Below are 22,839 nucleotides of genomic sequence, written 5' to 3'. Positions count from 1 at the left end.
AATAGTTAATTAAAGCTGCTCTTTGGTAATATATAACTGAAATTAAAGATGGCAAAATAACACGACCTCTTGGAGGCAAAAGAAAACTATTTTATTGAGAAGTACCACCCGAAACTTAATTCTAAATAAGAGAATAATTAAATTAAATAAAATAAAGACCGTGGTGGGATTCAATATTTGTAGTCTGTAGGCTAAGAAATTACTACCCTTGCCTGTATAATAATGTAACTATGACATTGTGACGTCATAGACTATTGTTAATTGAATTATTGTTTAATAAATGCCTGAAGAGCCGCTATCGCGGTGAAAACGTTAGCATAAAATTGTAGTTTTATTTTGCCATCTTTAATTTCAATTATATATATATATATATATATATATATATATATATATCGTTGGTATAGAGCGGGATTAAACTAATGGTCAAGTACATACCCTTGTGGCAGCTAAATCAGATGTTTACTACCTGAGATTATCTAGACTATGTACAGCCCTTTCACATAATATTGTCGTTCTCTCGACAGACCATGTCAATAAGTGACATACTTAAGATATCAATCCACGTTGAAAATTCCGTCGAAGATCTGATTTCTGCTCAAATAGTTCAGTCTATAAGACGACAAGAACAAACACTGACCTAATGAGGAGAGTTTATAGTAGCAAACACTGGGATTCAGCCTTGTGTTAGTCGTATACCTCACCTTGTGCAAACACGTCGCACGAAAAACCTAGTAGGAAACAAGGGGTAATCTAGGACCCCGGTTCATAGAGCGGTTTTTTGTATACATAATGTTTTTTGAAATACTAGAGCTACATATTTGAAATCGCCATCAAAATTTGAAAATCAATTTTGTGATTTCCATATAGAATTCCTAGATATAGAAATAGCATACTAGAATGATCAACACAATATCATCGGTAAGAAATTGTTCAAATACAGGGCTTGTACCGGGCACAGATCAGATTAGTCCCAAAAACCAGCTAATTGTAATAATTCTTTGAAGCGGGGGGAGGGGGGTCAACGTAGATCCCTTGTTTCCGATAATGTAATAATTTTAGTTTCTTGTCAACTGGTGAATATTGCCACCGTCTCACTGCCGTTCTAATTGTAGTATTAAACCTTAGGTAGAGTAGCTGACAATGTTTAAAATCCTCGCCAGACAATTATGAGCCAGTTAGAAACACCCTTTGTATTTGCACAAGGGTTAAAAGCGTCGAAGTATTGTCACATCATTTTCAGATCATGTAAGCAATATTTTGTGTTGTTTTTCATTTTTTCAGAATTTTGTCTATATTTCAAGCGGACGGGTAGCCCACTGGTTGACACTCAATACTCCTTAACTGTAGCATGTAAAAATGATGAACAGATTAAAGATACCAGGACTGTGACCGTGGATGTTACCCAAAATAATCCTCCAACTGTTAGCTCCAAATGTAAGTACAGGATTCTGTGTAAGATATCTGTCGAAAGACGTTTGTTAAGTATGCAAGTTAAATGCAACGATGATGTAGACCAATTGAGCGCGGACAATTTCCTTTCTAATTAACAGATTTTGACAACAGCCTAGCAGATTTTAAAATCTGCCCATACAAGACAGGCTTAACGTTGTTTTTAAAAGCTAATTCCGATAGCTCCATCCGATATTGTCTCCGCTTCTTTGACGGCAACGAATTTTGTCCTGGGCCCTGTTTCACAAAAACTTAAGGTAAAATCACTAAAATATTCTCGATTATCAAGTAACATGCTCAATGGCTATGGTAGTCTCGCTTGGCAGGCCTTTCATCACCAGTTACTGGTAGTGACATCAGCGACTAACAGTAAACGTTAGCTTGGTCCCCCATTTATTGATTCACTTTTAAATGGACGACTGTTTAAATCCAAACTGTATCCAAGCCATCCGTGGGTCTACAGAGTTGATTTTAAGCTTGTCATGTAAATAAAGGTCTACTTAATAATTTCTATAACATCTGAAGCCTAAATAAAGACTTGCAATATGTAGATTTAGCTCTTGCATAATGTATGTTTAATTATTTGAAAATATAATTTATACTTGAATCATATGTTAATATAATAGTAACAAAGAGTTTTGTTTACTGTTTTTTTTTTTCGTTTTTTTTTTCTTTTTTGTTTTTTTTCCTTCGGATTTTAATTTGGTGTGGGGCGTCATCTAATTGCTTAAATTGCAGCTATATTTCACATGCAATAATAAAAAGAAATTGAACGAGAATTGTTTTTGTGAATGATGATATGTTAAAATTATGACCCGGGCCATTGGCAATATTATCATTATTCCAAATCTATCTATATGTCGCAGTAGATCTAACAAGCAATGTTTGTTAATGTCGTGATTTTAAGTTAGGAGAGGGTGACGGCTATCTTAAGTTAAAACTGATTTTAGTTGAAATTGTTCCTAAAATAGTTTTGTGAACCACCACTATTTTTAGTTAAGATAAAACTTTAACTTAAAATATTATTTTAGTGGGTTTTATCCAAAATGCTTAAAATCATTTTGTGAAACACATCTATCTTAATTAAGGATGAAATTTTATTTAAGATGATTTTAAGGAGATTTAAGTTTTTGCGAAACGGGGTCCAAAACAAAATAGTGTCTACACTGAATAGGACTTGACTATCAGACTGATTGGATATTTTTTCTATTCCGCCGTTAATTTTAACTTTTTGTTTGGCTGTAATTGTTTATGATAGTTCTGACTGATGCGCATGGATTCGAATGTTAAACGAATTCTGGATGGTTATCACTAAAAGTCATTGACTTGTGTAAATGGAACCTCAAACTACTATAGTAATGTACGCATTCTTGTAGACAGTGGAACTGTTGATGTGCCTACATCAACACCAGGATCAACAATATATACTTTACTGGCTACAGATCAAGACGGCGATGCTCTAACTTATAGTCTTGTAAATTCGGTAGCTGGTTTCAGCATAGATTCCAGTAAGTATTTGTTATATCCCTAACTTGGTTCAATGTATATTATTACAGTGACTATTTTTGTGTATTATTTATTTGGCTGGTTTTAGCAAATTTTCCTGGCAGGACAATTCTAGCTAATAGTGATTATTTCTTATGTCCCGGCCTTTGGACTTTTCGTTTTGATTGCCAGCTAGGATCGATTGTATCAAGTGATGGGACTACGCATGTTTGTGGAGATCAAATTATATTATAATGCGGTCGCCTTCCACCGTCGTGGTTTTTCTTTCGTCGATCTCGGGCGTCCCACTAAATACACTTACCTAGTTACCTCTTTTTTTTATTAAACACCAGAAATAAACTATAGATCGAAATGAAATAGAATATTTGTTCAGACTGTATACTAATTTTTATTGTAGATAATGGTAACATCATAACATCCAACGATCTGAGATTATCAGATGATGAAACAGTTGTCATGGATATCAAAGTCTCTGATGGTAGCCCTGCTGCTGACGTCACTACAGAATTAACCCTTACAATGACAAGTAAGCTGTAATACAAATCTAAAAACTTTCATTCCCGCATTTTTTTCTACCCGGTACGGTCACACAGTGTGATATTACACTGTGACACCACAGTCATACAGGAACTATGTAAGAATCCAAGGACACGAATCAAATAAAAGACATGACACCATCCTGGACTTCGATATTTTGACTTCACTATGGGCTTCAATTCAGTTCAGTATATATTACTTGACTTCACGTTGTGCACTTTTAATATAATGAATGAAAATCTGGAACATCGTATTATTCCAGGTATTTGTTTATATAAGTAATACGGGAATCTACAACAAATATGATATTATATCAGTTATTATCCACGGTCCTTGAACTCAGACCTAACTCCTTCAACGATGACTGTTCTCTCGGAAAGATATCGCCGTTATGAGGAATCGGGAGCCCGGTTAGTTCTTCTAAACACTGACCTTATATTAAGATGGCGAGGCCCTTTGTTACTTGATTAGTTACTTGCAAAGACGTTACTCTGGATTCATATACAATACGGAAACAGCGTACCTATTATCCTAAGAATTAGCTGATTGCTCTATAGTGACTAATGATCATGGTGGGTGCTAAAACTGTGGATTGCTAGACAGATAACGTGGCCAAACCAGTTATTATCATATAGTGTAGCATAACAAATGGTACTTGTTTTTAATGTTCCAGATTTTAACAATAAACCCGTAATTACCAACATGCAGACTGTGAGCGTCCCAGAGAATACGCCAAGTGGTAGTGAGATTTTTAAATGCATAACACAGGATACGACAGTTTATGACGAATTGAGTTATTCAGCTGTTTTTACACCGGCTACGGCTACAACTATCTTAGATTTTGACACCTCTAGTAAGTGCATCTTAAATTGAATTACGTGGTAATGATCATAAACGTAATTAAGTATTGTCTTGTATTTTTTTTATATATAATTAATCCAGTTATTGATGTTGCGTACACTATTCGTCATTATTGAATTTGTGCATTCGCTATGACCACATTGCTAGGATGACAGATTTATTAGTCTTTGGGTTGGCGCATATTTATTCATTTCTGACATATTGGATTTGGAGATGCAACAATGAAGTATCCGAGCTTAGTACAAACCTCGTTGAAGACTTTTTTTTTGACACATCGTTGAGTTTTAGGGTATACCATTGATAAATTATATTTCCATTGGTACAGTTTAGAGTTTGTCGGTCAACCATTGATTAATTTTGATGGACATATTATGCTTTTACTATGAATAAACCGTAGATTATCCCAACTTTATGGATACACCACTGAATATTTATGGGTAAACGTTTGATTTATTCTGTGTGTGTACGCCATCTAGTAATTCTGAGTTTCAGGATGCACCATTAATGAATTCTCGGTTTGTGGGTGCGCGATTTATGAATTCGTAATTTGTTGGCACACCAGTATATAATTGTGAGAGGTGGGTACACCATTATATGATTGTGAGATATGGGTACACCATTTACGAATTTTTAGTTTAATAAGTGAGTTTTGATTAATGTTTAGTTTGTGGATAAAACAATGATTAATGTTGTGTTCATTTCACCATCTCTGTATTATTCTTTCAGCTTGTGCTTTTACGATCAAAGATGGACAGCAATTCGATTTTGAGAAAATATCCAGCTACTCTATTAAAATAACTGTTAATGATGGGTTTAAATCGGACGAATTCACCATTCCTATCAGTATTATTGACGAAAACGATCCACCCAAATTTACAAAAAGAACTTATTCCAAAAACGTAGAGGAGGGCGATGTAAGTCTGCTTTGCATTTCTATTGTATTTACACGCTCATTTAATAGACGAAGAGAAAAAGACAAAAAGCCTAGTTGTCCCAGTTAAGGCTCTGAATTACAGAATGATTCTGAAATAAAAGTGGTTACTGATCAATCTTACAATACTTTCAATTTCATTCCAGATTGGATCTATTACGTTCGATCCTGCTTTTGAAGCGTCAGATCCAGAAAATGATCAACTTTCTTATGAAATTGTCAACTCGTCAAAGCCCGGTATGTTTTCAGTTCAGAACCAATTAACTGGAGAGATATCCAATAATGTTGCTATTGATTATGAAACACTAACTGCAGTTGATGATAATCCTATTAAATTGATTATACGAGTGAGGGATGCAACTAGTGGTGAAGATACAGCGACAGTACTGGTTAGAATAACTGACAAAAATGACGAGACACCGGAATTTGCTTCATCTTCGAATTCCTTTAATATTTCAACGTAAGTATTATTTAAATCGTTTATCACCATCAAACATAAAATCAAATATCAGGGGCGTATCTTCTATTTAGCGCAATAAAATATCGGCGATCAGTCTGGACAAATCCCAGAGATGCTATAAGTGGTAATTTATACAAAGCGCGAATGCTAACGCGGCAATCGCATTTAATTTATTAACTACTTTTTGAATGTTTTTTACTAGCCAATCTGAGTGCGAGGTCAAAAAGCATATATGGTCAAATTGACAATGCTCCAGTTTCATCTGCAAATTCAGAGCGTATCGTCACTTTCAGTATGAACAATGTGTCGCTCGAAAAATCGCCTTCTCAGTGTGGTCGCATTTATGTCTGCGTTTGCGCTCAGTATAAATGGATCTTTACAGAACACGGCGGTTGCATATTTGATTGTCGCTCTATAACCGGGTCTCGAATCACGGCCTCTTCGATTTGATCCTTGTTTTCCAGTCCATTCAAATGTAATTGGGTACCGGTGGGATTTCGAAAGGTAAAATGTATGTGTAACACACAAATTGAATATCTGTGTTAAAGTTGAGAAATATATTTTCTTTTAGGTCAACAGCAGCAGGTTCCAAACTATTAACTGTTAAAGCAATTGATAAAGACTCACCACCAAATGCTATGATTACATATAGTTTAAAATCGGAGTCACCCGATGCAGCTGATCACTTTGATGTTTTAACTAATGGCGATGTGTTGTTAAAGAAAGCTGTTACTGCTCCATACAACGGTAATTTCAGGGCAGAAATATTGGCTACGGATCTAGGTGGTTTGAGTAGTACAATTACCATCGAAGGCGTATGGGTAAGAAACTATTTCGAAATTTTAGTCAACAATAATTGCTCTTGTTTAAATCTTTTAAGTTATGTTAAATTTCAGAAAATCGACCAAAATACGTTATATCCGTGTAATTATTCATAGGTTGATTTTATTGATTTATTCAATTTTACGCAACTGTACACGGGACGTGGGCGACTAGAGGATGTTCCTTGGCGTCGTTGCACCACTGACTTAAAGGGAAACTAGACTGACAATTCCCCAGGATATATTCACGCTAACACCCTGGGACCTTCCAACAAGTGAACCAGTACCTTTAATCATTTTTGCGAGAAGATACACTGGAAATGTTACATTTCTTTCCTTTCGTTCACAGAATAAAGCTCCTAAGATACTAGGTCTACCGGCTACAGCTGCCACTTCCAAAGATCAGACGACATCAAAGGATGTTTTTACCTTCAAAACTGAAGATGTGGAAAATGATGAAGTAACTTGTACCATACCAAGTGTTGTTCCAACGACACCTACTTTAGACCAAACTAAACTTACCAATGCATTTTCTGTCAGTGGGTCAGCTACCCCAGGAGGTAAATATGAAAGAAAACTACTACGGTATAAATGTCATTCTTGCCTCACGTGGCTAATTTAAGAGATTTCATTGACGAAAAAAAGTTCTAAAGTAGCCTACCAAAACATATTCACTCATGGACGCCATTCAGTTACTTGTATCAGTGTTGAATACATTGTGTATTAAATACATTGTGTATTATACATTGCCTAATGGTAAAATGCAAAATCACGAGAGAGAGAGAGAGAGAGAGAGAGAGAGAGAGAGAGAGAGAGATCTACCACCAACCAACTCGACCCCCAAACCTACTAAATGCTTAGTGTAAAGTAAATCATACTCAGTTTGGACTGAAGTGAGGTGGTTCGGACCTTATCACAACAATATCCGAACCTTGTAGGCATCGAGACCTAGAAAAGTGGGTTATTCATTTGTAACACTAATACAGGGTAGTTATTTTTCTTACAGAATTCAATGTAAGATATCGAGGATCATCCTTCTATGAATTAGATGGCGAGCACTTCGAAATAAATTTAGAATGTGCAGATGGTAATGGAGGTTCAGATACAGGTATACTTGAACTAGAAGTCGCACCAAATAAACAACCCACAGCTAAATGTAGTCCAACAGGTAGATATTAATTTTTTCTGGTACTTCACAATTCGTATAATTTCATAGTAGTGGTGGGTGTGGCTATACTTACCTTTTCTACAACACCCGATAATACATCGCGATTGGGAGTTTTGATTATATTGATAAACTTTCATTTAGGAAGTCCATAGTTGTCCCTTATTTGATAATATATGTAATTGATTTCGACCGAGGATCCCCACACGCCCTTGTTATACAGTGCGAGAAAGAGCCAGTACTTTATGATTGACCGCTCAAATAACATATTGGGGTTCGGAAACACCATTTTTTCTTTGTTTTTCCTCTTGCAATGACGATGGGAGAAAGCATATAACAGCATGTACTATCACTGTGTTATGTTTAGTGAGCTCCATTGTTAAAAATATAAAAAATGTATAAAATGTATGTATAAAACTATGAAGAGGTGGGCTATATACTCATATTGGCACAATCGAAATAACGGAGATATGAACTCTAGCCTGTTTTTAATAGTACCTGCTACAGACGCGTACACATTGGTTTGAACAATGGGCATGCGTAATCAGAAAAGTCTTACTGGTATAGTCCAAATAACGACGAGGCACTGGTATCTCACCCTTTATTTTAACAATATTAAGGTAACATAGACTCCGACCCGTTTTTAATATTATCTGCTATAGACGGGCCAAGATTGATTTGAAAAATACACACGTGTAATCATTGATACCTTGCTATTCGATTGGTCAGAAGAGGCCTACCCTGTTAGCTATTTTAGTTTCCTTACATGCAATGCCATTTTTTCTTCATATCATTTCAGCTTCAATCACAATCAGTGCATTAAACAATGCAATTGATGCCGTGGTCTATGACCTAGTTATTAATGACCCAGAAAATGACCCACTACAAATTACGTTTAGTTCATACCCTGAGAATGGTTTCTATCGCTTTGATTCAGGTATGTTTTCCAATCACGTGGTTCGTAAATAATTTTGAAAATATGCAGTGTTTAAAGGAGCTATATCGCTAATATTTGGGACCTAGAAATTGGCCCAAATGGGTCGCAACGCCTATAATAATGTAATCTGATTGTATATAAACTGATTTACATTCAATCGTTTCCGTTTTGACTCTAATTTCAAATCGCTTATCTCAACCGAATGGTAATTTCTAGCGTCTGGTTATTACAGTCTATTGCGCATGCTCTCCAGATAAGATATGGCGTCACCGTTTGACATGAGTTGTGGAATATGTCTAGCCTCGTTTTTTCTGGTCACTTGTTACAAATGAGGGCTGAAACGCGCTATGGTACACGATTCGTGTACCAATGGTAAAATGATTATTTTGTCTTAAATATTGGATATCCAATCTTTTCCCGGTAAGATCACAACATCAATGTTGATTTGAATTGACAGATAATTCGTGTTTTCAAAGTATAAGACTTTGGATGATATTGAGTAAGAGACTTAGCTACTTTAAATCAAAAACAATTAAACTAGAAATGTCAGACTTCGAAAACTGGATTGTTCATAAGGTGGGATCATAACAAAGAAACAGTTTGTCTAAAATAATTTCAATTATCAGCATCGTTAGATCCTTCCATATATTTTGTTGATTTCATTATGATCACTCCAACCTATATTGTCTTTTTATTTCTAACAGTGTAAATCAAATGGACACTGGAAATTTATTGGAGGTGTGGGTGGGTGCGCATACACATGGGCAATAACTTTTTATGTTCTTTGTATTACTAGATACGGGTACTGTTAAGGTTAAGAAAGATTTAAGACTAGAATCGACAGATTCTTACCAGTGGAATTTGACAATCTTTGATGGTAACCACAAAGTACTAGATGGTTCCAAAACAGTATTTGTTCCAGTGCAGTGTTATATAGATGTTACAGTTTCAGGTATGTTATCAGATGGCATGTCTACCTAATTAAGAAATTAAATGAAACGGTGTTTAATGTCCGACGTAATACAGCCACCAGGTTAATAAAGACGAGCATACACAATGCAGTGTGTATGGGGAAAATTGTCCTAGACAGCGGTGTTACCACATACATCTTCATTAAATGCAAACTGTCAATGGCACACGAGTGGACTTCGGTTTTTGTCCCATCCGAAAGATTAGACGCTTTTTCTTGTCAGGTCATCAGTTCTGAACCACTGACATGTGGACCAGACTGGAAAATCTCGAGGAACTTTCTTCGCAAAGCCCGGGATCGATGCCGGGGCCTTCTATGGATGAATCAGAAACAGCCACATTATGTCTTTGACTCTGGTGATGGCATAATTTAAATATGTTTATGGCTTTTTACACTAAAGAACTAACATATTCAGAGCACCTGCTATTTAGAGTTATAAACGAGACTAGTTGGTTTATGAATATATCAGAGGACGATGTAATTGGAAAAGCTGCGCTTTCATTGGCTGTTAGTGTTTACCGTACACACATAATGATAATAACTCGCCAGATTATAAAATACGGAATAGAAAACGAAAGAAAGAAAGAAAAGGAAAAAGGAATTGAAAAACATGTGATTTTAATTCGTAAATAGAAGCCGAAGGTTCCAGATCTGTAATGTTGGTTCATGCGAGACACCAAATATTTTAACAAGTAGTGTTGTTTTAATTTGATTTAAAAACCCAAACAAAGGTGTGTAACTAGGGGTCTGGTGATAATGATTACGTGGGTAGCAATACTTTTGCTGTCATTTTGAGCTAGAAATCAAAAATAAAAAATCCTTCGTAGACAAAAAAATTAATACTAACTTCATTTTAAAGTTAATAAAATCCAATGATTTTTTTCTATTGTTGGGGGCTGAGGGTCTTTCTGGTAATTGGCATTTTTGGGCAATAATGTCTCGGCCGAACTCAACCCCGGAGACTGGCTCGTTATTCGCGAATGACGAATAAGAAGTCAGCACGTTATTCTGGATTCGGCAATGAAACTTGTACCTGACCATTATCTCGCTACTTCCGATTGTATGGTTAAGTGCACGTGGGGTGGCCGACTAACAAAGAGTTTGGCGTATCCTGAATAACGTGCTGGGTCGTCATTGGTGAATCCCGAATAACGTGCCAAATCCACATTGCCTAAAGGAACACACAAAGCAACACACATTGGTAGAAAAATAATTCATTAATTTAAGGTATTTGTATTATAATCGTTTAATCAACAGATCTGAATGTGGCGCCAACTTTTGCCAAAGCAAATAACACGATCGCATTACCAGAAGATACAGAACCAGGAACAGTTCTACATACATTTGATGTAACTGATGGTGAAAATACAACTATCAAATGTGATATCACTCCACAAACAGAGGTTCCGCTATTTGAATTAGATAAAAAGCGTATGTATAATTACTTCTTAAAGACCCCTATCTTTGACTCATAAATAAAAATAACGTTTGAGTTCCTTAATATAGTATGTACTTTTTAAGAACCAAACACACCCAAAACATTCCTGTTGTGTTGCCAAAAGTAATCTAAGGGTCGAACTCCAGACTACAGTGTATATCATTTACTAGTAAAAGTACAACTGTGTATTGTGTTGTTTTGGCTCGGTCTGCCGATCTGATAATTAGCCCTACCAGTGGTCGATTGGCTGACTGAAGCTTGCGGGGGGTGGGGGGCAACCAACCATGGTGAATATACCTTAAACATGCTATCATGTGTTTACACAACCCTTCAGAAAATGTTCTACCTTCGTTCCAGAATAGTACTCAACACTAGCATTGATTTATGTATAGAATTTGTCCTTCAATTTCATCTAGTCGTGAGGTTGGGGGACTTGATAGGTGAGGTAGTCTTAGTCATCTGTAGCAACCTACAGTCCTCTCTTCATCTAAATCCGGCACTATACCCAATACAGTTCTCTTTGTCATCAAATTTGTATTTATATACAGAAAGCTATATCCTTCTAAAGAACTACTTTAACTAGGTACCTTTGTCTGTTTCAGTGAAGACTATAACGTTAGCTCCGGGTAAATCGTTTGACTTTGAAGGACCATACAAGTTATATAGTTTTATATGTGTGGCAACTGATGGTTATTTATCTGCTACTGGTAGTTTAACTATAAGTATAACAGATACCAATGATAAACCTTATTTCGTTAAACCACTTTATACTGTTACTGTTGATGAAGGACAGGTGAGTTGAAAGTCTAGATCTTATTATTCGACAATTCAGAGACTGCTCAGAAATACCACTTCTCATTTGAAGAGCTCAAATAACTATGTTTGCATGATTACAACTAAGGATGAATCTGGGATGTAAAAGTTATGATATTTTTATATTTGAAAACCAAAACTATTCGTTTTTAAATATGGGCCTAAAACCAATTTTAAGACATATAAATTTTGTATTCTATTTTGAGTTCACTGTTAAGACTTTCTGATTGAACATAGCAATACCAGTTATCATTTTTTTTATTTGAAAATCAAATATATTTATTTCTAAATTCGGCTCCTGTGTTTGTCGAAAACAAATTTTACGAAATATATGTTATTTTGTATTCCATTTTGGGCATGTAAGGTTAGACCTCCGAATAAGAATTACACATATAGTAGGACAAAACAAAAAGAAATAACGAAGAAGACTGAATATTATTAATTAATCCGTGTATATCTGTCTTTCATTAGGTCGGGGCTGTTAAGGCAAAACCAGATTTCCAATACGAAGACGAAGAAAAAGCCACACAGACTTATACTTACTCGCTAAACTATACTGAAGAAGATGCTTCATTCTTTGATATCAACCCAACAACTGGAGAAATCACTAACATTAAAGAAATTGATGTGGATGCAGCTGCTGCGAAGACTATGCTCAGTTTTACTGTGAAGATCACCGACAGTCTAGGTGGCTTTGGGACAACTCAGTTGGACATAAACCTTCGCGACATCAATGATTTTACTCCGGAACTTGATCCGACAGTTTATGAGTATGAATTATATGAACTTCTGACGGTTGGACAAACGATACCAGTCAAAGGCGGTGCAGCGGTGACAGCTACTGACAAGGACAAAGAAGACATCAATAAAAATATTGTCTACAGTCTTGATTCCGCTAATGAATATTTTGACATGTCACCAACTGGTGAACTTAGGTTATTAAAATCCTTAAACGGCCACTACAACACACAGTTTAATTTGAAGGTGAAGGCCACAGATACGGGAATTAACCCAGGACCTCTATCTAGTACTGCTCCTATTATATTTACATGGGTAAGTCAAAATATCTTAAGGTTTTTTGTATCCACATTAAATTTTATGCCAATTGCTTCTAATTTTAGAAAATAAATATGTATGAATATAGCCTACATTTCGTTAGTTTAGGGTGATCGTATATCATTATCGTGCCTTTTGGAGATAGGGGAGCCGCGGTGGCCCAATGAGTAAAGACGTTGGTTCCGTAACCTGGAGGTCCAGTATTCTATTCTGGTGTTGGCCGAGAATGTTCTTAGGGATTTTCCGAACACTTGATTCCACTCATTGTCTTTGAACATTCTCTTAATAAACCGTTTCTGTTATATTTTTACATGATATTCTCTGTGTTATGTTTATAGAATCAACCACTAGAACTAGCAGGTCTAGATGATGTGGGAAAGTGGAAAGAAGATGACGTTGTTGCGGGGAAGGTACCGAACTCTGACATTACACTTACAGATGCTGATACAGCAGATAAAGCATTACTGGAATGTGTTACTGATAACGTAAACCCAAACACCGAGGCTTTTGAAGTCAGAAAAGAAGCAGATGGTGGGTATTTAGATCTAAGCAAATGATTCCCATATGGTAAATTAAATAGTATGACAGATTGTCTTGACTGGCAACCAATTCTTTGACGACAAACGACAGGGGTAGATAAATATATTTACGAATGTGCGCTTTTTGAACGGATATTGGCTGTTTAATCATTCCATGGGTACCATCAGCGTATAAACCAATTGTTGACATGAATGTATTCGGGTTTAGTCTCCTGCTTTTCACCCCAAGTAACCTTCTCAATGACTATGGTACCAGTTTCCGGTATTGACGTCAGTGACTAACATTAAACGTTAGCTTGGTCGGCCATTGCTTGATTTAATTTTAAATCCAAGCTGTATCCAAGCCATCCGAGGGTATACAGAGTTGATTTTGAGCTTGTCGTGTAAATATAGGTCTAATTATTTTATAACATCTAAAGCCTAAATAAAGACTTGCAATAGGCAGCTTTAGTTCTTGCATAATGCATGTCTAAGTCTTTTATTACACTGTTATTTTCCTATTCCATTTTGAATTTTATTTTCGTATTCAACTTCACATTTTATTTTCAACTGTATAGCAAGCTACGCTGTATATTACAATGGTAGACAGAAGTTAGATTATCGTTCTATATCAAAGTATACTGTAACTGTTAGATGTATAGACAGATATGGCGGTGGGTCCGTTGTTAAAACTTTTAATATTGATGTTGAGAAGAACAAGGATCCTAAACCTTCTTGTCTGCCTTCGGGTAAGTTATAAGGGAGTGTGAGAGAGAGAGAGAGCGAAATGGGGTTTAACGTCCACTCGACACAACTAGGTCATTTCGGGACTAACATATGGTTTTAATTTTATTTCAATAATTCCCTTGCGCATAGGGGTCTTTAGCAGTGGGGGGAAACCGGAGGACCCGGAGAAAACCCACGAGGTTGGACAGGCGACCCTACTCCTCGTCACGTACAACCGGGGATTCGAAACCACGCCAGTCGACTCAATGACAGACTTTATGATAAAGCGCGCGCACGCTAACCATTCAACCATCCAACCCCCCTATAAGGGAGTGTGAGGAAGAAAGATTTGGAAAATGTACTGTTTAAACGGTAATTACTAATTGAATACAATGAAATAAGGACAGGTATTGAATGGAAAGCAGTTACCGTGTTTTAATCTGAGCTACCTTTCTACAACGATATTTGTTGTTGTCAAACATAATACTATTTTCTTTGTCAGTATTATACACGCCCACATTTCCATGTGGACTTGGGAGGTCGTCACCCATGTCCACACGGACGTCCGGGTGTCTGAGCTCTTAAAGAGCAATTCGAGATATTATGCATATAAGACCATGAAATTGAAGTCTACAACATGCGTATTTCAGCAACTCTATCAGCTGACGCTAAAGCACTAACAAAAGCTGGTGAAGTGATAAATACAATCACTGTTGACGATGAAGATTCTAGCTCTCATACTTTCAATTTACTGAGTAACCCTCCAAATGGTGCCGCTCCGGCTTTTCGAGTTGGTAGATGTAAGTACTGCTAATATATATATATATAAAACAAAGTGAAGATAAATCATTTTTTTAGCCATTTTAACTTATGAAATGAGAAAAAATTACTTGTCTCGTCCACGACACCTGTCAATTTATAGTTAACTAGAGACTTGGAAATGAAATGGATTTTAATATCTTTCATTTCATGCACCATCCGGACTAATGAAGACGGTCATACGCCATATCGCACTCATAGTGTGCCATCTTGATAAATGGTAACCCCCTGGGTTCATCCATGGGAGAGACATGTATTCAAATTATCTGCCCTGGAGACTTTTAACGTCCTACATTTCATTCCCTAACCGGGATAATGAAGACGGACATACAGTAGTGTGTCATCTTGATAAATAGTTTAATTTAGCAGTCACCAAGTAACGTAGTTTGAGTAGAACTGGGAGATTTATATTCTATCCTACCAATAACATCGATACCAATTCAGATTTAGGAGTAGCTTCAAAACTGTTAAACCAATAGACTGGCGACCTTTGATTGATCTCGGGATCACTTTCGGTTCCAGAATCCAGCCCAATATGATGTTGAATTTATCCTGTACTCTTATTACTACTTCTTGTTTGGGGAGTTCATATGGCTAACAAGCTTTTATAATGAGGAGTATTTCAGACCCGAAGTTGAGACGAATTTTCATTTACGCAATTTTGTTTACCTTTCAGTTGATGGTAAAATAACAACGACTATGAATTTGGGATTTGTTGATCGTGAACCCGTCAGAGAACTGCTTGTACAAGTCGCAGATAATCATCAAAATTCAGTCACTTGTACTATAGTGGTTAATATACAGAGTAAGTTTATAGGTTGTTCACGTGCTGTTAAAGGCGCAAAATCGCTATTCTTTGACACAAATGAGTAGCAACGCATTTAATGATTATGTATTATGAATTACATTCAGTCGTTTCTGTTTTTACTGTAATTTCTATTCTGTTATGTTCGGTGAAATTGAATGACAGTCTTTGGCGTCTGGTTGTTCCGGTCTACATCAGTAATATTCTAATGTGGTGTATGTTTAACCTAGTTCATCGAGACGCGTCATTACAAATGGCGCTTGAAACCATTCTGGCACGCGATGTGTCTCCCAATTTTAAAATTTTCATTTGATCTTAAATATTGGATATCAGAAGCCCATCTTTTGGCGGTAAGATAACAACATCAATTTTATTTAAATTGGTCAATAAATCTTGTTTGCAATGTGGGTGATATTGAGCCAAAGACTTGCCTCCTTTAAATCAAATTACACACTTTACTATCTAATTATGTTTTTAAACACAAATTACAAACACCATAGCTGAACATTCAACAAATAAAATTGACGTAAAAATACAACATCACCACTCCCACTATGCTTGAATATTCACCAGTCGTCTATTCCTAATTTATTGTGAAGAGTCCAAAATAAAGTATATTATCTCATGCTTCATTGATACATGTATTACATATGGCGTTCATTGTATTACTTGTTTTAATTAGATTATAACATTCTAGGGTTTTATTCTCCACAGATATGAATGAACCACCAAAGTTCGTTAATATACCAACTACTAAAGATATTGAAGAGACCGCAAAAATTGGTGACGAAATCTTGAAAGTGACACTCACTGATGAAGTATGTGGTGATGATCTTGATCTCACGTGGACCGTACAACCCTCTGGCAACCGCGATTTCTTTACTGTAGAAATTCCGGATACTGGAAAAGGTATGTGGATGACTTTATCACGCACTTATGCTGCACGTAAACCCTCGTCAAGTGGGCTATAAACAGCCAATAAAAACTCTGTGTTTCCATAATGCCGTTGTCGACAAACCTATTTATAAACTCATTGAAGTCGGGTACATAACACAACTGAAGTTAGCCGTCAAAAGGACGTTCTGAATAATGTGTTAGATCTTATGTATTGTAAAAAATCAAAACGAAACAAAATAAAAATGTAATATTTATTAGATCAGATACATACTGTCATTAATAATTTGGTTATGTTCAAAATGTTTCTGTTTACAGAAGCTACTGTGAAAGTGGCTAAAGAATTGGACCACGAAACAGAACCAACACAATATCGGATTACATTCAGAGCTAGAGATGGTTGTTTAGCTGAAAATTCTCAAGTTTTAACAGTGAATGTAAAAGATGTCAATGAACCACCCACATTTAGTAAAGGAGATAAATATTTTGCTAATATTTCAGAGGTAGGCTAACTATAATGACAATTAGATCATAGTAATTCCGGTTATTAACATGTTCGTCGGTGTTCTCTTGTTTTCAAGCTCATGAATACGAAACACCATGCTATAAAATCACCAACTTTATCCATTTAAATTGTAATCGCTAAATTTATATATTTATAAAGCTGAAAAGGCCAGTAACACGGGGTAAATACGGAAACATTATAGTTTTATAATGAAACGACCGTTAGATATGTATAGATCTGTCAGCCCTGTTTAAACAGACATTTAAATGACAATCGAAATCAAACCTAATTTGGTGCGTGGTTTTAAAACAATAAGTGCAAAAGCAGTCATTTTGAAATGAGTCAGGCAGAATGTGCTTTCAACGTCTCTGTCATGCCGTACGTAGGGCTATACTATATACCGGAAAACACCGAAAAACAACCGGAAAACTACCAGAAAACACCGGAAAACTTAACCTCTCCCCCAAATTCTTAAACCTAATCCACCGCTGGTCCTCTGGAAAACAACGTGAAAACCTAACCATAACCCAAACTCTCCGCAAACAGAGGACCAGGCTCCTGGTTACCTATTTAGGGTGTTTTCCGGTATTTAGTGTGTTTTCCGGTATTTAGTGTTTTTCCGGTGTTTCCGGTATTCAGTATAACATGGTGTTTTCCGGTAGTTTTCCGGTTGTTTTTCGATGTTTTCCGGTGTTTTCGGGTTTATAGTATTGCGTCGTACGAATTGGTAGATAGAGATAGATAGAAATGGGTTTTAACGTCCACTCGACACAAACTAGGTCATTTCGGGACTAACATATGGTTTCTAATTTTATTTACATAATTCGCTTGCGCGTAGGGGTCTTTAGCAGTGGGAGGAAACCGGAGGACCCGGAGAAAACCCACGAGGTTGGACAGGCGACCCTACTCCTTGCCACGTACAACCGGGGATTCGAAACCACGCCAGTCGACTCAATGGCAGACTTTATGATACAGCGCGCGCACGCTAACCATTCAGCCATCCAACCATCCAACCCCCCCCCCCCCCCGTACGAATTGAACCATATTGCCTAAGCTTAGACCTATTTTTTTAAATAAGTATTAAAATGGAGTATTTGTGGTTACAGGTTGAAACCGGTATAATAGATTTGGACTGCCGAGGTATTGATCCGGATGAGGGGGAAGAACTTACTCTAGAATTAAAAGGACCACAGGCTAAATATTTCAAAGTTATTGATGCGGCCAAGTGTCAGATACAGTTAGTCGGTGAATATCCTTTAGATAAGCCCGACAACGTCGACGGAAAGAATATTGAACTGGAGATGATCCTGAAAGATAAGGCTGGATCAGGTACGCCTCCAGATGATCCTACGTCAACTGCAACCGCAACCGCTACCATAAATATTTGGGATTACAACGACAACACTCCTCTCTTTGATCAGGCTGCTTACACAGGTACTGATATCGTAGCGGGAGATCCCGTCGGAAAGGTTCTCGGAACGGTGGCTGCTACAGATAAAGATTTTGAGGAAAAGACCAATGGGAGAATTGAATATTATTTACGAAGCTGCACAAATGGTGGCGATCCTTATATAGGAGTACTGGGTGATGGAACCATTGAATTAAAACAAGATTTGGCAACGAGCGGGATCCCTTACGGCACTATCTTCAGCTGCAGCGTAGAAGCTAGAGACAAGGGAATTTATCCTGGGACTTTATCTTCAACAGCTCGTTTTGACGTTGTTTATCAAGGTATGTTTCACTCTAAATGTAGGGGAACCATGCAATGAATATGCTGTGGTTATTCATAGAGAATTATTCTTGTTAATCCAAAAATAAGCACAGAAAATGATATACAGCACTAAATAAAATTTTAGGCGTACTTTAAACAAAACGATTATTTGAAAAATAGAAAGCCATTGTGGTGTGATTATAGGTAAATTCTCGATTGTCACAGGGAAGGCTCGTCTGCTTAGGCAAGTCGTTGGTGGACTGAACGGCCTTTTCTATGCCATGATACGATTGGTTAACAAGAATTGAATTACCGCGTAAACTAAAAGGCTAGATTAACAGGAGTCTCAAATGTTTGTATTTTTAAAAAGATGTGTGAGTACCAACCGCGACTGTTTAAAGAGAAAGTAGAGAAACTCCACCTCCATTGGATTGGACTGGCCTGTATACTACATGCAAAACGTATTCCCCAGCAGTGTTAAGTGAAGATGCAGTGGGGATACAGGTGCTCCCGCCCCTTCAAATAACTGGATAAAAATTCACTTATTATTTGTTACTTATCTTGTTTCTATGGTACTTGTAAATTATTTGGCTTCTATGATAAGTGTATATTTAATATTTTTCTTGGTTGGGATGAAATCGAATGTAAAATTTGGCCCGATATGCCTAACAAATCTCCATTGTCATCCCGATCCCTCAAAATTTTTTTAAAATATCCTGTGTCCGCCACTGTGTAGAATTATCTGATGAAACACCTTGAGGAGTAAGTGAAATTTTTACTTCTCAGTCCTTTTAAAAGCTAATTCAAGGACTAGTCTATTTCTTTATTTTCAGTAGCATGTCCGGTCTTGAACACTGTAAAATATCATATCTGATTACATGTACTATACATCCAATCAATAATCTTGCTGTTGGAAACGGTAGCACGATTCTGTGCTGCCAATTTTATGACGTCTCGGACAGGTATTGTGATATTATCTTTATTTTCAGAACCACCTGAAGTTGTGAACACTATTATAGTCCCCGTTACTCAAGATCCTGGAACAGATACTGGAGCAGGCGCCGGAGCAGGAGCAGGCGCCGGAGCAGGAGCAGGCGCAAGTGCGAGTGCTTCGTCGAGTTCAGAAGATTTCCTGAATTCGCCAGCAGCTATAGCTGTACTAAGTGTACTTGGAGTAGCATTGTTTGCCCTTCTGTTGGCCCTTTTGTTGTTCCTGTGCTGTCGGTTCTGTTTGGGGAACTGTGGAGGCGGTGGATCAGGCACGTGCTGCAACAATGGAAGTGATATTGCCGGAGGAGATTACTACTCGTACGTATTAAATTAAAGTCATGTATAATATTAAAATATTGAAAACCGAATCTGGTTCATGGTTTACTTATGAGGTATCATAGTTTGTAACCCTGTGATGAATTCAACTCCAGGATTGTGTGGGAATTCTTCTGTTAGATCTAATGAGCCCAGCTCTAGAATGTGAAAATATATTAATAAAAAAAAAAGATATGCCTCAACCATTTACCAGTTATGCACCCCATCCCCCATGGACCAATGTGTGCTCCTAGCTGATCTATGCCAATATCCTGAACATACTCGAAATGGCGTCAACTCGAAAAGCTACAACGCCCACTCCATCCCCTTTACTCCGTACTGGAAAAGTCTGGCGCCGCAAATGAACATGTCACATGTTAGTCCCAGAATGTCCACGGTGTGTTGACTCGACATTAAAGTCTAAGCCTTCCCGTCTCACCCCGGGATTCCTCATTAGATTTAGAACTAATGCATTGAATGATATTTTGTATTTTTCAGATCACGACCAGGTAGTACCGTATCTACAAGTCATATTAAAGTTAACGAGGGTATGTTATGTCATGTAGTTAGTGTGTAAGGGTAGGAGACTGGACTAGGGTTGGAGGTGTACTCACTGAATACAAACTAGTTACTTTGCGACAATTTGCAGATGCGTTGTAATTTCTGTGACTTTTCAAAGACTTGCTCTCTTAATAGAAATTTAATTTCACGATCGAACCATTCTAGCAAAGCGGGAGAGCATTGGTGGTGGTGGTGGTGGGTGGGGAAGGGCGTTATTTCAACAATATAAACCTATGTATAATTTGATGATTATAATATTCATAATAATAAAAATAATAATTTTATTCTATTTTGCAGGTAGTGGAGGTTACAACAGTGTTCGACCCTCACCGGTCATGCATCCTTAAAACCACAGACAATATCAGCATTTATAATACAATAGTGTGTATTCAGAGACTAGCTGATTACCATAATATATACCATGGCGATTCTACGTTAAAGACATTACTCTCTACACAACTAAAGTATAGAATAGCACCATATTGTGAAAACTAACAATTTGTGATTAATACGATTACGACAAAATAATCCACGCAAAAAACAACAAAAAACTTCGCAAACCCGGTGTTTTGACTCAGTTCTATGTTTGGTTTGGTAACTTACATTTTGATACGCCCACGTATATTGTCGTTCCCCCTGTCCGTCTGCCGTTCACATTTTGTTTGTGGGTTCTCTATAGGTCACAATTTTTATCCGATTTTGAAGACACTTTAAATATAGGTTTATATTTCAAAGATCTTGGATCCTTTCGACATTAACATGTATCGGACTTCATGGATTACGGCCCCTGATAGTTCGAAAAATCACATTGTTATCCGTTGAAACTTAACATATACAATGTATGTTCGTTACCCAAATACCTCGGTTCTTTTCGATATTCGCGAATATCGGATCGTAACTTCGTTGATTATGGCCCCTGATTGTACGAAAAATCGCGTTCTCAGCTTATGGACCATCTAGAGGTCACAATTTTTATCCGATTTTATCCGACAAAATAGCCACGCTGGGGTTCCTTTCGATACTTGCGCGAATAGGACCGTATCTTCCTGTGGAAGGGGGAGTAGCTTATTCTCTGTCCAACTCTTGAAAAATGTGGACGGATCTTGCATTGCAACCGCTTGTTGGTTACAAATATTGACTCTAACCTTGAACTTAACCTTGACATTTTTTTTTTCAAATAAATAGCTAACATGTACAAACACAATACGAAATTAAATTTTTATAAAACAAAGAATATACTGGGGTTGTTAAAAATCACTGAATTACACAGCAACAGTGAAAATAATGGGATGAATCAATTTTAGTCTGTATAAAATGTAAAAATAGCTATTACAGTTTCTATCGCCATTTAAAATAAACATATTATTAACTCATAGGGAGGTCGGTAAATCTTTTATTGATCACCTTGTGATGATAATTTCTAATAAGTATTTTGTTTCTCATTGGATGAAGTATTTAGTGTTAAAATTGGATTAGTTCTTTAGCTTTTTAGTTTATTAATTTGAGGCGTCGAATGTGTGATACCAAAATTGACAAATTCTATCAAAATTTATTAATGATATTAAGTATTATATAATTATTTTATATTAATCGGATTGTGCTATTGAAATTTTTAATTTAGTTTATAAGTGTGTATAAAGAAATTGTAAATGTTTAAGATCTTTGTTTTCTAAAAAAAAATATTTTAAAGCTTTTGTATTGTTAATTATTATTATTCTTTCTTTAATAATATAAATTCTTCATTAATTTTCTGTGGTAGTTATTCCATGAATGCCAAATTTGTACAAAAATTATAATTATTACAACATTATTCTGTACATCTCAGAGACTAATTTTTTATAATTAATGTATGTGATGAGCTGTTCCATGATTGCCAAATTTTCGTATTCCTTTGTTAATAACTTATTTAGAAATAAAATTTGGTTACACTGATGCAAAAGGTGAACACATCGAATAAAAAGATTTTTGGGTATAATTTCAAATTAATGACAACCAGTTGTCCGTGTAAAGGAGTTACTTTCTCCAAAATTCCTTGGTATAAAATTTATAAT

The 22,839-nt window shown here is 36.5% G+C and overlaps 1 protein-coding gene across 3 annotated transcripts in view; it reads left to right on the top strand.

The window, feature by feature from the left end:
* Positions 1–1,292: 1,292 nt before the first annotated feature.
* LOC126822372 (protocadherin Fat 2) overlaps positions 1,293–22,839 on the top strand; it is a 58,868-nt gene continuing 37,321 nt past the window's right edge. The window contains exons 1-24 of one of the 3 annotated variants that reach the window (XM_050551265.2): positions 1,293–1,434; positions 2,826–2,957; positions 3,353–3,481; positions 4,166–4,345; positions 5,080–5,267; positions 5,431–5,744; positions 6,316–6,565; positions 6,915–7,125; positions 7,572–7,733; positions 8,530–8,667; positions 9,464–9,619; positions 10,895–11,068; positions 11,678–11,868; positions 12,360–12,941; positions 13,283–13,475; positions 14,041–14,211; positions 14,839–14,988; positions 15,684–15,812; positions 16,527–16,721; positions 17,025–17,209; positions 18,318–18,942; positions 19,912–20,230; positions 20,726–20,736; positions 21,086–22,748. In XM_050551265.2, the coding sequence (XP_050407222.1) occupies positions 3,412–3,481; positions 4,166–4,345; positions 5,080–5,267; positions 5,431–5,744; positions 6,316–6,565; positions 6,915–7,125; positions 7,572–7,733; positions 8,530–8,667; positions 9,464–9,619; positions 10,895–11,068; positions 11,678–11,868; positions 12,360–12,941; positions 13,283–13,475; positions 14,041–14,211; positions 14,839–14,988; positions 15,684–15,812; positions 16,527–16,721; positions 17,025–17,209; positions 18,318–18,942; positions 19,912–20,230; positions 20,726–20,736; positions 21,086–21,135 (4,644 nt within the window). In that variant the 5' untranslated portion in view covers positions 1,293–1,434; positions 2,826–2,957; positions 3,353–3,411 and the 3' untranslated portion in view covers positions 21,136–22,748. Of the gene's footprint in view, positions 1,435–2,825; positions 2,958–3,352; positions 3,482–4,165; positions 4,346–5,079; positions 5,268–5,430; positions 5,745–6,315; positions 6,566–6,914; positions 7,126–7,571; positions 7,734–8,529; positions 8,668–9,463; positions 9,620–10,894; positions 11,069–11,677; positions 11,869–12,359; positions 12,942–13,282; positions 13,476–14,040; positions 14,212–14,838; positions 14,989–15,683; positions 15,813–16,526; positions 16,722–17,024; positions 17,210–18,317; positions 18,943–19,911; positions 20,231–20,725; positions 20,776–21,085; positions 22,749–22,839 lie in introns of those variants that run through there. The other 2 variants (XM_050551245.2, XM_050551255.2) reach the window with 2 other exon arrangements.

The sequence above is a fragment of the Patella vulgata genome, chromosome 1 (genome assembly GCF_932274485.2).
Source record: "Patella vulgata chromosome 1, xgPatVulg1.2, whole genome shotgun sequence".
Lineage (NCBI taxonomy): Eukaryota > Metazoa > Mollusca > Gastropoda > Patellidae > Patella > Patella vulgata.
Note: the sequence above shows the minus strand (reverse complement) of the source record. Positions and strands in the feature narration are given on the sequence as shown.